This window comes from Xenopus laevis, chromosome 3S (assembly GCF_017654675.1).
Source record: "Xenopus laevis strain J_2021 chromosome 3S, Xenopus_laevis_v10.1, whole genome shotgun sequence".
NCBI classification, from domain to species: domain Eukaryota; kingdom Metazoa; phylum Chordata; class Amphibia; order Anura; family Pipidae; genus Xenopus; species Xenopus laevis.
In genome coordinates, this window is record NC_054376.1 from 14,850,434 (window position 1) to 14,867,025 (window position 16,592).

General features: G+C 39.9%; 1 protein-coding gene across 3 annotated transcripts in view; it reads left to right on the top strand.

Moving 5' to 3' along the window:
- The first annotated feature begins 7,598 nt into the window (after positions 1 to 7,598).
- LOC108712631 (TBC1 domain family member 9B) overlaps positions 7,599 to 16,592 on the top strand; it is a 47,829-nt gene continuing 38,835 nt past the window's right edge. For 2 of the 3 annotated variants that reach the window (XM_018254940.2, XM_041588025.1), the window contains exons 1-2: positions 7,599 to 8,018; positions 12,906 to 13,016. In XM_018254940.2, the coding sequence (XP_018110429.1) occupies positions 7,901 to 8,018; positions 12,906 to 13,016 (229 nt within the window). In that variant the 5' untranslated portion in view covers positions 7,599 to 7,900. The remainder of the gene's footprint in view (positions 8,019 to 12,905; positions 13,017 to 16,592) is intronic. The other variant, XM_018254941.2, reaches the window with a different exon arrangement.

Here is a 16,592-nt window from a genome sequence, read left to right on the forward strand (position 1 = left end):
TTTAAAGCAGATCTGTTTTTCAGCTACAACTTCCATAAACCCCTGAAAGCTCACACATGGAAGGAACATTTGCACCAGTAGTTAGGATCAGGGACCAATATATGTGCATGTATGCATGTAACAGTATGGTCTTGCGACGATCCATCGTGCAGTGCTCGATTTCTCCTCCCTGGCTATCTCCTACAAGGAAGGCAGGGAGGAGAAATCTAGTGCCGCACGATGGATCGCCCGATCACTTTCTGAAGAGGAGGTTTCAGTAAGTTATTTCTTAATTAGGACTTTGCGATTTTAAAGTTTAATTTGTCTTGGTGGTTTTTTTTTTCAATGTATAGTAACGAATTTTATTAATTTTTTTTTATGTTACTTTTAAACAGTCTGCAACATTGTTTCAGGAGTTAGAGCCAGGACAGACAAATGCTCGCTTTAATAGCAATTACAGTGAATTATAGTATACTGAAAATGTGAAATGAATGTTTATAGGAAAGTTGTTTAGAATAACATTTTGTTTTACTGTGCAAAAAAATGTTTTTTGTTGGAACACCAGCAATCTACTTCTACTTTATTCTCCTTACCAGCTGGGCTGTTATCTGGACTCCTGGATCGTTTCTTCAATTTATGCTTTTCATCTGCTTCTCCGTGGATATCCTTCTTCTCTTCTTCATAGATTTTCTCTTTCTCCTCCTTTTCTTCTTTTGGAATCTCTTGGCCTGATAACAAAACAAGTGCCATGTGACTCTCTACTTTATTCACTTATAGGGGAATGTAACCTTGGTTGCTAAAGCAAAAATCATTCATAATGCAAATAAATTTTCACAAAGTGAAAAATGTTGCCATTGTCAACACTTTGCCCCTCACACGATAGTAGGATAGCAATTTCGAATGTTTTAGTTTGTTATCGTGTGCAATGCGCAATTAAGATTCGCAATGCAATAACGAATCGTAATGAATAATATTACATTGGGACATGCAAATTTTTATTGCAAGTTTGTTCTCTTCATTCATGGGCAAGGTGCCAAGTGCAAAAATAATTGGTGTTAGGGCTCTTACAAACAGCTGTAGGTGTGTAGGTAGGGTTGGTAGGGTTGCAGCCTTTTTAAAAAAAATTTACCGGCCAGTGGTGGGGGTGGGAACTAAAGGGGCAGGCCGTGACACAAAAGGGGTGGAGCCACAGCGGGCGTGCCACAAAAGGGGCAGGCCGCATCGCGAGTGGGCCAGAAGACAAAGAAAAGTTAAGTTTCCACCGGAGGGCCAAGGGCTTTTGTTAAGGGTATTTCAAATAACCAGCAAGAACATTGCCAGTAAATTTGTAATACCGCCCCCACCCTGGCAGGTGTTTTACCAGCTAGGCTGGTAAAATACCAGCCAGGTGGAAACCCTAGGGGTAGGGGATTTTAATTTTTGAATTATAGTACACTGAAAATGTGAAATTAAAGCTTATAGTAAATTGTTTGGAATAACTTTTTGTTGTTACTGTGCAAAAAACAGCTTTTTGTTGGAACACCAGCAATCTACTTCTACTTTATTCTCCTTACCAGCTGGGCTGTTATCTGGACTCCTGGATCGTTTCTTCAGTGTATGCTTTTCATCTGCTTCTCCATGGTTATTCTTCTTCTCTTCTTCATAGATTTTCTTTTTCTTCTCCTTTTCTTCTTTTGGAATCTCTTGGCCTGATAACAAAACAAGCGCCATGTGACTCTCTACTTTATTCACTTATAGGGGAATGTAACCTTGGTTGCTAAAGCAAAAATCATTCATAATGCAAATAAATGTTCACAAAGTGAAAAATTTTGCCATTGTGAACACTTTGCCCCTCACACGAACCAAGCCCTTTATATTAAAATCCCCTACCCTACATCGACCCTCCTCCCTGCTCCCGTCAGACTAGGTGTTACACTCTGTAAATGCCCCTAACTCTTTACTTACTCCTCGTTGCAGATTCAGTGCATCGGAGTTCACGGGCGCCATCTTCTTCTCTTCGTTAATCTTCGGGTCTTCTTCCGGCGATTCGGTAATTTCAGTGACTTTCAGCCCATGCGCAGTTGTTAAAAAACCGGCAGACTGCTCCAACTGCGCATGGGCCGATACGGCGGATACTTCACGAAGATTACCGAAGAGAAGAAGATGGTGCCCGTGAACTCCGATACGCTGAATCTGCAAAGAGGGGTAAGTAAAGAGTTAGGGATATTTACCCAGGGTAACACTTAGGCTGGGGGGGGAGCAGGGAGGGGGGGCTATGTAGGGTAGGGGTATAGGTAGGGTTGCCATCTTTTTAAAAAAAAAATTACCGGCCAGTGGTGGTGGCAGGAACTAAATGGGCTGGCCGTGATGCAAAAAGGGACAGACCCGCGGGGGGTCGTGCCACAAAAGGGGATGGGGCCACATCGCAAGAGGGCCAGAAGACGAAGAAAAGGTACTTTTCCACCGGAGTGCCAAGGGCTTTTGTTAAGGGTATTACAAATTACCGGCAGCTACATAAATTTGTAATATCGGGCCCGGCCCTGGCAGGTGTTTTACCGACTAGGGCGGTAAAATACTGGCCGGGTGGCAACCCTAGGGGTAGGGGATTTTAATATAAAGGGTTTGATTCTCATTTAAAGGCCAAGGGAAGTCTGTTAAACTTTATGGTTCAGAAGATAAACATACATGTAACATTTAGGGGCAGATTTATCAAAGGTCGAAGTGAAGGTTCGAAGTTAAAAACTTAGAATTTCAAAGTAATTTTTGGATACTTCGACCATCGAATAGTCCAACTTCGATTCGAAGTTTAAAAAAACTTCGAAATTCGAAGGTCGAATTTTTTTGAAGAACTTTCTATTTAAAACTTCGACTTTGACCATTCGCCACCTAAAAGCTGCCGAAGTGCTGTTTTAGCCTATGGGGGACCTCCTAGAACCTGTATGGAGGCAATTGGGGGAGTTTGGGAGATCGTAGGTCGAGGTTAAAAAAACTTTGAATCGAAGTAGATCGAAGTAGCGCTACTTTGAATCGTACGATTCGAAGTAGGCCCACTTCGACCCCAAAAAACTTTGACCACCATTCGGTTGGTCTTTTTGAATTCGAAGTTCGAAGTTTTTTTAACTTCGAACTTCGACCTTTGAGAAATATGCCCCTTAGCTGTTGCAGCACTTTACTTTTTAAAAAGCATAGACTCTATCAACACAAAACTCCCACAATCCATGGCTCCTTTACACAGACTAAGACGGTGCTCATGCGCATTAGAGTTGACCTAATAGCTGTCCATATGCGCAGTAAGAGTAATCGTGAATGAGCTTTGGTTTAAGCGCACGTCCACAGTGTCCCCTTGAAGACCCGCCTTCAATCTGCATACGCACATTAATGAAGAGTCCCATCTTTGGGCCAGATTTACTAGAGGATGAAAAGTCGCCAGCGACCGCTTCGCAACCATTGCTACACTTCACCAGGCGAAAATTCGCTCAGACAACGCTAATTCACTCAAATTTGGAGTTTCATTGTGGGCGAGAACGCTGGAAACTTTTCATCTAGCGCATATTTGCTACAGGTCTTGCACTTAGGTTAATTTGCATACAGCGTGAAATTTAAAGTTGAATGGACATCTTTATGTTATATGTTGCAGCAAATACATTACATTTCCACTGTTAATTACACCCTACACATGTGCCCACTGTATAGTTAATGTTCCATATGTTAGGAAATGTATGGGGGAACCCGGTTACCCAAAGAAAATATTTTTAGGACTTTTGCAGGCTATCACTCTGAAAAAAGGAAAAGACGCCAGTTTTTTTTTGAACTTTGATGCTTTTTCAACTCGAGAATATGATGTAAGTGACAGAAAATTGATTAAGTCCTATGCACTCCATTGCACTTCTCCTGGTCTGAGCTGGCGAAGGCAAGTCTGGCAAAAGAGGTAATGTTCAGTAAAATCTGCATTTTATTGAATTTGTGGAGTAACGTCCATTTGCCAGAACGAATTATCGCCTGGCGATAGAGTGTGAATGAGCGCTAGTGTCTGTCTCTTTTGCTAGCAAATTGGTGCCAGCGCCAGTTAGTAAATTGCCGATGTCCATGTGGGTGGTAACGCCGGTGAATTGTCACTTCAACCTTGAGTAAATCTGCCCCTAAGTGATGTCACATTCAGCAAAATAAAGTCCACAATCGTGTAGAAGAAAATATATTTTGCAGAGGGAACCACAGGCTAAATAAATGGTATTAACCTAGTGTTCAAGGACAAATAAGGGCTCCTATTTAATATTCTTGTTCTTTATGTACAGGGCAGAATTATGCCTGACCGTGCTGCACTCGGCACCTAGGGTGCAATTTTTACTCCATTAAAAGGTAGAGGGTAGAGCAATGCACATTATGGCTCATATACTAACATCACTAAAATTGTCCATAGCAATCAATTACTAATTAGTAATTTGATACTGGCACCCCAAATACATTATATAACATAAGAGGCAGTGGACAGCAGCACCCATTATGTACAGTTAGAAGCTGTAGAGAATATTATATACAGTGGGAATCTATTGTCACTGGCACAACAACCATATTATACGAAGTAAGAAGCAATGGATACTGGTACCCCAATAATGATAATACATATGGTGATACCCAATGGTACACCCTATACAGTAAAATGCAGTTGGCATAGGTACGCAAAGCACACAATAATCTGACAGGTAATGGGCACTGGCACCATGAGGGCATTATACAGAGTAGTAGATATTGGTTTCCCTAGCTCTTTATATACTTGCACTATAGCCCTATAATGATGCCTATGATTAAGAGAATGTTTCCCGAAACACATAAGGCAATGCTGTCACCCTAATATTGCAATAAACCCCCTCAAATCTACAGAGTGCCGCCTAATTTGTTTATTTGGACATTGGAGGGACATTACGTAGTGGGGTGAGTCTTGAGCGGTCACATTCTTATTGACTTCCTTAGCCCTATAATGGTACCTCTTCCATATTAAACAGTAAAAGCCAAAAGTCATTTGGACTCCAGGAACATCATGCACATTGAATTGGTTCCCCAGATATGTTTTATACAGTTTAAAGCAGCAGCTACTGGTTTCCCTGGCAAATCATATACAGGTTCTAACAGCACACAACATGCAGTCCTATAGTGGTAACTCAACCATATTAAACAATAAAAGCCAGCGATCATTGACACTCCAAACACATTATAGACAGTTAAAGGCAGTTGGCAAAGATCCCCCTATAACACTATACTCTTACAGGCAATGGACACTGGCACCCTGAGGACATTATACTCTTAAACTATTGAAATTGATTGTGTAAAGGTACCCAAACGATGTTGTTTATAGTGTAAAGCAGCAAATACTAGTATTCCTAACACATTATTTACAGGTGCTCATAGTATACTACATAAAACCTATAGTCAAACACTTTAAAAGGGAAAGCCAACTGACATTGGCAACACCGGTACATTAAAGCAGTGCAAGGCAAATACTCACCCCCTGTTAAAATGGGAGGCAGTGGTACAGTCATCCTAAGAACATACTGTGTAAGCTCTTTTTTACATACCATGATTTTAAGCTTTCCCTAATTCTATACCAGTTTATTATGGCCCCACCAATAAATAATGCATAATGCACTTACTGTAATCCCCAAAATGGAGGTTCTAATGTAATATACAGTAAGAAGCTCATCTCTGCATTTTTACCAGAAGAGCAAAATGTTATACATAGCAATATGTTTATATAGCAAAATACTGCTAGTTTCATCTCCTTACCTTCTGGATCCTCTACTGGACTACTGCTTCTTTTCCTCTTTTTCTTGCTCATTATTTTCCTTCTTCTTGACAAATCTCCTTTTCTTCTCTCTCACTCCTTCTTTACTTCTCTCTCTCTCTCTCTCTCTCTCTCTCTCTCTCTCTCTCTCTCTCTCTCTTTCTCTCTCTCTCCTTCTTCTTTCTGCTGCTAAAAACTATTTCTTCACTCTGAAATCTCCCAATATCGCTGTATATCTCTAAGACACCTGCAATGTCGCTCCTAACTGTCTCAAAGTCGGTTGGACAGTGACAGTTGGATCCTCATGGCTTGTGTCTGAGAGGCATGCAGCAGTTGAGCCTGAGAAGCAATTGACAATAGATAGCAAAACTCAGAATGATGATATAGAATACAGTATAGAATACTGTACTGGCATTAGAAAGTCATAACCAGTCAAATATTTAAGGCATTCCACATAATTACTAGCTATATAAATAAGGGCAGTACCTATGAGCTAAAAATTTGGCTCCATTGGAAAACTATTGTAGATGAAATATACTAGTCTAAATTCAGTGGGATAAGACATTTCGTTGGACATAGTATGTTATTATAGTAATATGGACTCCAATGTCTTTTTATAGATGTCGGCTTACCTAGGCTCATGAAGGGCTTGTTTTTTGTTTCTCTTCTACCCTTCTTCCATCTCAAACATCAAACCCCGCAGATCAGTAGATCTCTTCCAAATATCCAGTTATAAGCAGTAACCCTTGTATCTGCATACCATTTATAGCTCTTCATGGAATGTCGTCATATAAAAGTCTTTAGTGATTTACTTACTGCAATGCAGTTGTGGGCCCACAGGTTTCCCCACAGCCAGTTGAGTGGGAAAACTCTTTCAAAGTATTCGCGTATGTACGTAATATGTACTCCTTGATTTTTTGTAAAGTTGTGCTAGACCCTTCTCTCCAACTTGGGGTAGGCCATCTATATAGCGTTACAGGTTTTCTAAATAAATCTGCTCGCACATTCTGCTTGTGTTGATCCATCTTTGTTCCTGCAAGATAATGTTGTACAAAATATAATCTTTTACTCCACTATTTAATACCATAAAAGCCTTAAATGTTTGCAGTTTTATTGCTGTCCTGCTATTCCACCTGACTTTAACCTTTATTTCTATCCCTATTTGAACTTGGTTAATTTGATCTGAAATAGACACTTGTCCAATATGTTAAACCCTTCAATGTGCCTCATCTCTCATAAAAGTGAACCCAATGTTACACAGTAGACTAGGGCCGTCTTTACCTCTTGTATAGGTAATTGCTTATACGTTTGTATGTAATCTGTATAATTCATACACCTTGTTAATGTACAGCAGTGCAGAATATGTTGGAGCTTTATAAATATGTGATGAAAATATTAATGCATAACTTGCCATTGAGAGCTCTACAATTTCCATAAAAGTACAAAAGCAATGAACACAATGCAGTTATGGGACCTGTTGTCCCAAAACCGGGACCTTGGGTTTTCTGTTATCTGGATCTCCATACTTTGTCAGGTAAAAATAAACGTTTAAACATTAAATAAACACAACAGGAGGACCAAGTACAAGATACTGTTGTATTATTACAGAGAAAATGGAAACCATCTTTTATTATGACTGGGGGCAGCTGGGAAACTGACAATATGTCTAGCCCCATGTCAGATTTCAAAATTGAATATAACAAAATCTGTTTGTTCTTTTGAAAAATAGATTTCAGTGCAGAATTCTGCTGGAGCAGCACTATTAACTGATGTGTTTTGGAAAAAAAACATGTTTTCCCATGACAGAATCCCTTTAAGGAATAGTGAGTAAGACAATCCACACTTTCACTCATTCCCCCACACGGGGCAGACCACTTCCAATAGCAGAGTCGCGCCAAACCCGTCAGGCAGGGGGAGCGCTTTCTCCCAGTAATGACAGCTTCCTGTCACGAGGGAACAATAATAATAACAGAATGGCGCAGTAGCCGCGGACAGCTTGGGAGTCCATGAGAGGGAGCGCTGCAGCGATTTAGCGGCCTGTTCTCCGCTTTCTACAGACAGAAGAAGAAGAAGAAGCAGTAGCAGCGACAATAACAACAGCACTGTCTGCAGGCCGGTACTAAGCGCCTTGTCCCCGGTGGGGGGAGGGCGATCTCCCATTCCAGGATGTGGCTAAACCCGGACGAGGTGCTGCTTGCTAATGCGCTGTGGGTGACGGAGAGAGCCAACCCATTCTTCTTACTGCAGCGCCGACGGGGCCATGGCAAAGGCGGCGGCCTGTCAGGTGGGACATAATAGACACTGGTGTTAGTAGTTCTGTAGTGCTCCTTGGCTTAGCTGTATCAGACTACAATTCCCAGAATCCCCCCCTACAACAGCCTTCCTGCTTCTGTCCCCCCATGTTCCATAAAGAAATGCAGGAATAGTCCATAACCATGTAGGGGGGTGCATTGCTGTATAAGAGTCACTACCCATGGAAATGGTAGATAATAGATTCTCACATGTGCAGACATTACAAAATGTTACCCTTCCAAAAATGATGACTTGCAGTTCCTAGCTGGGTTACTGAGGTTGCTGGGAGTTATTATTTTTAAATTTCATAGGGACAGTTATGATGTGGACATTCCTGCTAGAAAGCTAGGCAGAGACACAGAATTATTCTTATTATTATTAACATGTATTTCTATAGCGACAACGTATTTTGCAGCACTGTAAAGTAAATGTGTTTATACAACTAAATCACATGAATTACATACATAGAACATATGGAGTTATGGAGTATCAGTTAGAGTCCTGCAGCGGGTCAGGTACCCGCAAAAACCTGCGGTACCCTGCGGGTTGTGGATAGAAGTTCCGGGTGCGGGTATAGACGTGGGTTTGCAGGCCGGGCTGCGGGTCTTCTCAATAGCGACATTTACTCCTTTTTTCTGGTCACGTTTATTCCGATGACGTCACTTCCGGTTTACAATGACTGCACTTCAGGTTTTACTATTTTTTTTTTTTCTGATCACGGCTACGTCCGATGACATAACTTCCATTTACAATGACCACACTTCCTGTTTTACTACTTTTTTTCTGATCACGGCTACTTCCGATGATGTCACTTCCAGTTTACAATGACGGCACTTCCTGATTCTTGATGGTCAGCAGGTCCTGGTTGCGGATAAGGTACTTGCGGGTCAGGTATCGGGTCCAAGCGGGTAAGAATATGGGTTGCGGGTCTGGGTTGCGGATTGCAGGTTGTGGGTAAGGGTCCCAAAAAATGGGCCCACGCAGGACTCTAGTATCCGTATCGAATGATTCATACGATTCAAAGTAAAAATCGTTCGACCACTCTATAATCAAAGTACTGTCTCTTTAAAAAATACATCGACTTCATACGTCGCCACTATAAACCTACCGAGGTGCAATGTTAGCCTATGGGGACCTTCCCCAGAACTTTTCTACGTTTTTTTTGATTGAATAAAAATCCTTCGATCGATTAAAATCGTTTCGATCAAAAGATTTTTCCTTTGATCGTTCGATTATAGGATTTGCGGTAAATCATTCGAATTCGTAGGATTTTACTTCGAGGGTCGAATTAGAGGGTTTTTTAACCCTCGAAAATTCGACCCTTGATAAATCTGCCCCTAAGCCTGACAATGTTTCATTTCATCTCAAATGCAAACTGGAGCCATAGGGCTCTGATATAAGACAAGAAATCAGGTTATTTTATACAGTTCCTGGAACGTTTCATGTCGTTGCATACAGAGTGTGCATATATCTTCCAATAGCCAACTTCCAGTGACTCTTTGGGGATTATTTATTTACTCGTAATTTTTTGCGTTTTGATGCTGAAAACCCGAAAAAGCTGTTCCAAGCAGGGTTGGCAGGTTTCCAGCTAAATTGGGCTACTAATTTAAAGCCCAGGCGGGTTTTGAAAGTACAAACTAGCCAAGGTACGGATTTGGGCTACTGTTTGGGCCTTTAACTGGTTTGAACTTTGGAAACCAGTCAAAAAAATTTCTTGCCTTAATGTGCCAAGTCTGCGTCTCCCAATGCATGTTGGGTAATGTAGTTTTTGTTTAAAAAGTTGCCTACTCCCAAGTTTAATGTAAGACTAAAATACCCAGTATGCAATGGGTCTGACTTGTGTAGAAGAAGGGTGCTACCAGATTTTGGTCTACCATCCTTCTTAAGCATTTTCTGGTGACTTTCCTCAATTTCAGGTTATTTTGGAGCAAAAATCTGCTGGCCACCAAAATGTCTAGCGGTTGAATTTTTTACCAATATTTACTGTATTAATATATGAATTAGGGCCTTGTGGGGCCCCTATACCACCTGGGCCTCCTCTGTACTTATGCCCCTGGTGATGGGCTAATCTGTCCTATTTTACTTCATGGAAAAATTTGCAAATCAGTGAAAATTTGAAAGGTTTATTTTCACATATATTCATTTATTTATTTTTTTAAAAAAAAAAATTCACTTTCACTGCCTCTTGGCTAGTTTTGGGCTGGTTTTGTAGCTGACTTTGGCTGGTTTTGAAAATTAGACTTGGCAACCCTGGTTCCAAGTCCGAATTTGAAAAAACACGTCTAATTTTCGGTTTTCGGGCATCAAACACGAAAAATTCAGGTTTTCATGGGATAATCGGAAAAAGTTTTTTTTAAGTGATAAAATCGTGGATTCTAGTTTGGTTGGACTTTTTTTTATATAAAAAAATCTGAAAAGCTTCAAATTACCGGAGTAACTGAGAAGAAGGAAATCATTTTTAAAAATATGAAATATTTGCTTAAAATGGAGTCTATGGGGGATGGCCTTCATGTAATTTAGAGATGTCTGGTTAACAATTTTTTGGATAACAAATCCCACACCTGCACCTTGTAATTGAACCCAACTAAGATAAATTTAATCCTTAGTGAATGCAAAGCAATCCTATTGGCTTTATATAATGTTGATATTATTTATTAGTAGGCATAACTTATGAAGATCCAAATTATGGAAAGACAACCACAGCTCCTAAGCAGGTTCAACTGGTTTTGTTATTCAGAGCTTTTGATTTTTACATGTAAAATAAGTTCCTTCTCATGTTTTTACAAGGAAGTGGCTCCATGTTTTTTTCTGCAGTTTTGCTAATGCATTATTTCAAATAATGTTTTTTTTTTCAGTGAAAAGAATTCAGCCACATAAACCATCGCTACGTAGCCTATGTGAAAATGGTTGCACATTTTTACAAACATTCTATAAAAATGTTGGGTTAAAAGTCACAGAAAATATCTTCCTTCTATGCAGGAATGCTCAGTCACATGATAAAGCCACTTTTTGCAGTGTCAGGTAGATGCTGAAATCTATCCCAAGCTCTGCTTGTGGGTAAAGCTCTCGCAGAACAATGATTTGTTTTATCGGCTCAAAACTGAAAGTCTTGCTGAAGGGTCCAATTTGTATGTTCTGGGCCAATAGCCAACAGATCACTTTGGGTCATCGTATTGTTGCAATTTTTGAGCAGAATAAGGTTTTTATAATGGTGCAGTTTAGCTTGAATAATAGTATAGTTTTGGGACCTATTATCCAGAAAGCTTGGGAACTTGAGGTTTTCTGGATTTTGGATCTTCATACCTTAAATCTACTAAAAAAATCATGTAAACATTAAATAAACAGAAAAGGCTGGTTTTGCTTACAATAAGGATTAATTCTATTTTAGTTTGGATCAAGTACAAGGTATGGGATTCAGAAATCCATTATCCAGAAAGCTCCAAATTATGGAAAGGCTCCAATTTATCTAAATAATCCAAATTGTTAAAAATTATTTCCTTTTTCTGTGTAATAATAAAACAGTAGCTTATACTTGATCCCAACTAAGATATGACTAATTCTTATTGGAAGCAAAACCAGCCTATTGGGTTTATGTAATGTTTACATGCAGTAGCGATCCTAGAGGGGGGCGGGCCCGGGCCCTGGTGCGTGACACGCATCCGGGCCCGCCCCCTCCGTACGGCCGCATTTGGCCGCATTTTCAGCGGCGAACGGACTGCCGGGGGGCCCTGGCCCGCTCGCACCTCCTGCTCCCCCGGTAGTTCTGCCACTGTTAACATGATTTTCTAGTAGAAACAGAAAGATCCATTATCCGGAAAACCCCAGGTCCCAACCATTCTGGATAACTGGCTCCACACCTGTACCGTTTTATTATTAAAGAGAAAAAGAATTTTTTTTAAAAAAATTGTAAAATCTTTAATCTGGAACTTTCTGGATAACAGGTTACTGGATATGGATCCCATACATGTATATTGAATTTTTTTAGATTTTTTTTAATACCAGCACCTTGGCCTGTATTCCTTCACTTGTAGGGCTTGCTGAGCAATGAATAAGTATTGCATGATGCTACTAATTGATAGGAAATAGAATGGAGCAGTGCATGTATATGAAGTAGAATATATTTAACTATAATAACCCAGTTTTGGTTAATCAGTGGCCCACTAGTTGCTGTAAAACTACAACTCCCTGCATCCTAAAAGCCTTTGGCTGTTGGAGGGTAGCCTCAAATAGAATTAAATAGGAAATACACTCCCCTTTTATATATGAGTTCAGACAGTTTGTCTTATGTAGAAAAGGTATATAAACACTGAAATTTAAGCTATAAATTTAATTTATTTTTGCACAAATAAAGGAATCCATAATATTCCAACAAGCTATTTTCCAGGATCCCTTATGTTGAAAGCACTGCGTATCTTGACAGCGCTATATAAATAAATGATGATGACTGTGTAATGCAACCCCCCTTGTTCCATTGTAAAATGATGGATTCTGGCATTGAAATCCCTCTGCTTACGATTATACTGGACAGAAATGCTTGGCATCTCAGGGCAAAAGTGAGAACAAACTCACAGCAATTAAACTGCAGTTTTCCTTAAAATTAACTGTTAGACAGCAGTGGTTGTAGTATTTTGAATTATTTACATTTACCCCTGTCTGATGTGTAGGGGGTTAATTACACAGGAAAACCAAGCAGCAGTTTGTTTGGAAGATCCATACTAGCAATTGTAAAAATAGTATCTTTAGCTGCAGGGGAGGATTGAAAGGCTAATAATAAGAATGATGTTTCCCTTATATGAAATCATTGAAAGTGAATCACATGCTTGGTGCTAGCAAGTTACTAAAGAGCAAATGCTATACTAAATTTTTCTCCTCCCTACAGGCCTGTTGGTGGGGACTCTGGACGTAGTTTTAGATTCCAGCGCCCGAGTGGCCCCTTACCGGATACTGCACCAAACCCAGGAATCTCAGGTTTACTGGACTGTAGCCTGTGGTAAGATCTAACAGAACAACTCTATGGAAACTGTGAATGACCCTAATGTATTTATTAAGCTGGTGATGCCACATGCAGGTGAAATACTAATATATTTGCCTTCAGAATTTGCTGATTCCCCAAAAAAAAATAAAGGGCAGTGTGTTTCAGAAATATTGCAAAGCTCATGTGTGAAGGAAAAGCGTCTATTGAAATGCACGCTGATGCACCAAAGCACATATACTGTGTTGTTTTAAACACAAGTTAAGTGCATTTTTTAATTTCAAGATTAGTCTTGCTGTTTTAATATATTGTGAAGCTACACAGGGCACATGAAAATGCAGCATGATTAAAAAATCACAGAATATAATGAAATCAATTTGCTTATGTGCTCAAACATACATGTCAAACAGAAAAATAACTGAGCCCACCTTAAAGGAAAACTATACCCCCAAAATGAATACTTAAGCAACAGATAGTTTATATCAAATTGAATGACATATTAAAGAATCTTACCAAACTGGAATATATATTTACATAAATATTGCCCTTTTACATCTCTTGCCTTGAACCACCATTTCGTCACTCTATCTGTGCTGCCTCAGAGATCACCTGACCAGAAATACTACAACTCTAACTGTAACAGGAAGAAGTGTGGAAGCAAAAGGCAGAACTCTGTCTGTTAATTGGCTCATGTGACCTTACATGTGGTTTGTATGTGTGCACAGTGAATCTTACGATCTCAGGGGGCGGCCCTTATTTTTTAAAATGGCAATTTTCTATTTATGATTACCCAATGGCACATACTACTAAAAAAGTATATTATTATGATAATGGTTCATTTACATGAAGCAGGGTTTTACACATGAGCTGTTTTACTCAGTATCTTTTAATAGAGACCTACATTGTTTGGGGGGTATAGTTTTCCTTTAACTGAACAGTTTTTACATGACTGTGCAGTTCTGCAAATACAGGGAAGGACTGCTGTCTTCTGTATGAAGTATTCCATTAAAGGACAAGGAAAGGCAAAAAAATAAAATGCCATTTTTACTTTCTTTAATGAAAAAGAAACCTATCTCCAATATACTTTAATTAAAAAATGTGTACCGTTTTTATAAGAAACCTGACTGTATGCAGTGAAATTCTCCCTTCATTTACTGCTGTGGATAGGAATTGTCAGATGGTCCCTAACTGCTGAGCAGGGAAACAATCATACTTATCAACAGCAGGGGGAGCCCCCGCCTTACTTACCAGTCATGCAGAAATCAAGCAGCTTTATTTATGACGATCCCTAAGCAGCCCAGACCACACTGAGCATGTGCAGGGTCAGGGTCAGGCAAAGATGTTTAACAAAGTTACAAGATGACAGCCCCCTGTGGCCAACTTTGAAAGCATAAATCATTCTTTTGATTAGGCTTTGTGGTGCAGTAAGTTCATGTTTATGTTTAGTATACAAAATACAGCATTTCTAGCCTTATTCTATTTTGGACTTTCCTTGTCCTTTAAAGTGAGTGATGGGGGAAGAGCTGGATGGCCAAGAAAAAATTATTCAGGCTGATGGAATAACTTAAGCCCTTTTGTGTTTTTTATAGGCGAATCATGTAAACCTCTTCTGCTTACCCATAGTCTGGCTTTCTATAACTGAAGCTGCTTGGGCATGATTGATGGTAATGAGGCATTCCCAGTAGGGATGTACCGAATCCAGGATTCGGTTCGGGATTAGGCCAGGATTCAGCCTTTTTAAGCATGATTCAGATTCGGCCAAATCCTTCTACCCGGCGGAACCGAATCCTAATTTGCATATGCAAATAAGGGGCAGGGAGGGAAATCATGTGACTTTTTGTCACAAAACAAGGAAGTAAAAAATGTTTTCCCCTTCCCACCCCTAATTTGAATATGCTAATTCGGACTTGGTTCGGTATTCGGCTGAATCTTTTGCAAAGTATTCAGTGGTTCGGCAGAATCCAAAATAGTGGATTCAGTGCATGCCTAATGCCCAGGCAGCTTCAGTTACAGTTACAAATTCTGGGAGTTCTGCACCTCAATTAAAGGAAAACTATACCCCCAAAATGAATACTTAAGCAACAGATAGTTTATATCAAATTGAATGACATATTAAAGAATCTTACCAAACTGGAATATATATTTACATAAATATTGCCCTTTTACATCTCTTGCCTTGAGCCACCATTTCGTGACTCTATCTGTGCTGCCTCAGAGATCACCTGACCAGAAATACTACAACACTAACTGCAACAGGAAGAAGTGAGGAAGCAAAAGGCAGAACTCTGTCTGTTAATTGGCTCATGTGACCTTACATGTGGTTTGTATGTGTGCACAGTGAATCTTGCGATCTCAGGGGGCGGCCCTTATTTTTTAAAATGGCAATTTTCTATTTATGATTACCCAATGGCACATACTACTAAAAAAGTATATTATTATGAAAATGGTTCATTTACATGAAGCAGGGTTTTACACATGAGCTGTTTTACTCAGTATCTTTTAATAGAGACCTACATTGTTTGGGGGGTATAGTTTATAGTTTTAGTGCGACAGGAGCATTAAGGACAGAGAAACATAAGGAGACGCTTTTCAGTAACTGAAAGCTATTGCTGTTCTGTCTTGCCACTGCTGAAACAGAGCCCACGATTTTGGCAGAAGGCCTGGATATCAGTTGACTTGCCGATCAGCCCAGGAGGAACATTTTGATAGGGCGCCTTTGAAGGCACCAGAAAATCGGCCACTGTTAGTCCTGAATTGTCAGATACATGTAGAATTCTATTGTTTCTACCTGTATAACGATTCAGCTCTACACATGTGTTGAAACAAACAATCTTTCTCGGAAAGGTCTTTTCCAGTAAAGATTGTAATTGTTACATTTATAACCACCTTAAGACATGCAAATGTGTGCAGTGATTAAAAGTTGTAATCACTGACCATGCAGAAGCTTTGCATGCTTGTTATCCTGCATGAGCTGTATACGTATGTTACTTTGCAAAAGTAAAGCTCCCCATAGACGCAACGATTCTTCTTGCCGAACGACCGATTTTAGGGAAGTCCGACCAATCCTTCGAAATTATCGTGCAGTTAGTGGGATTCAAACGATCGTACATCTTACGATTTTTCGGCCAACATCTGTCAGGAAATTGATCGGCCAGGTCAAAAAATCTTTGTCGTCCCAGTGCAATCTATCTATGTTTGCAGGGCCAAGCAGGCAGCTCCCCTTTGTTTTCCTGGCAAATTGGTCTTTTTAGTTGATGGTAAATTCATACTATCGCACGATCGTTCTGAGAAGATCGTGGTCTCACAATCAGGATCTGATCTTTTAAAAATCTCAACATCTATGGCCAGCTTAAAGTCTCTTGCAACCTGCATTTCTCTGTCGTGGATCTTTCCCATATTTCACCCCAGTAGAACACACACATCCGTGAAACATCCATGAGTAAGAGCCTGAAGACTCTGGTCTTTTATACAGGAACAGTATGGATTCTGAAACTATTACAGGCATTAAGGCAAAGGGCATCTCTTTTTGTTTTCCCCTAAAAGAGTAATCATTTTCATTGTTTTCAATGACTAGTCTGTTTTTGCATGTGGTTT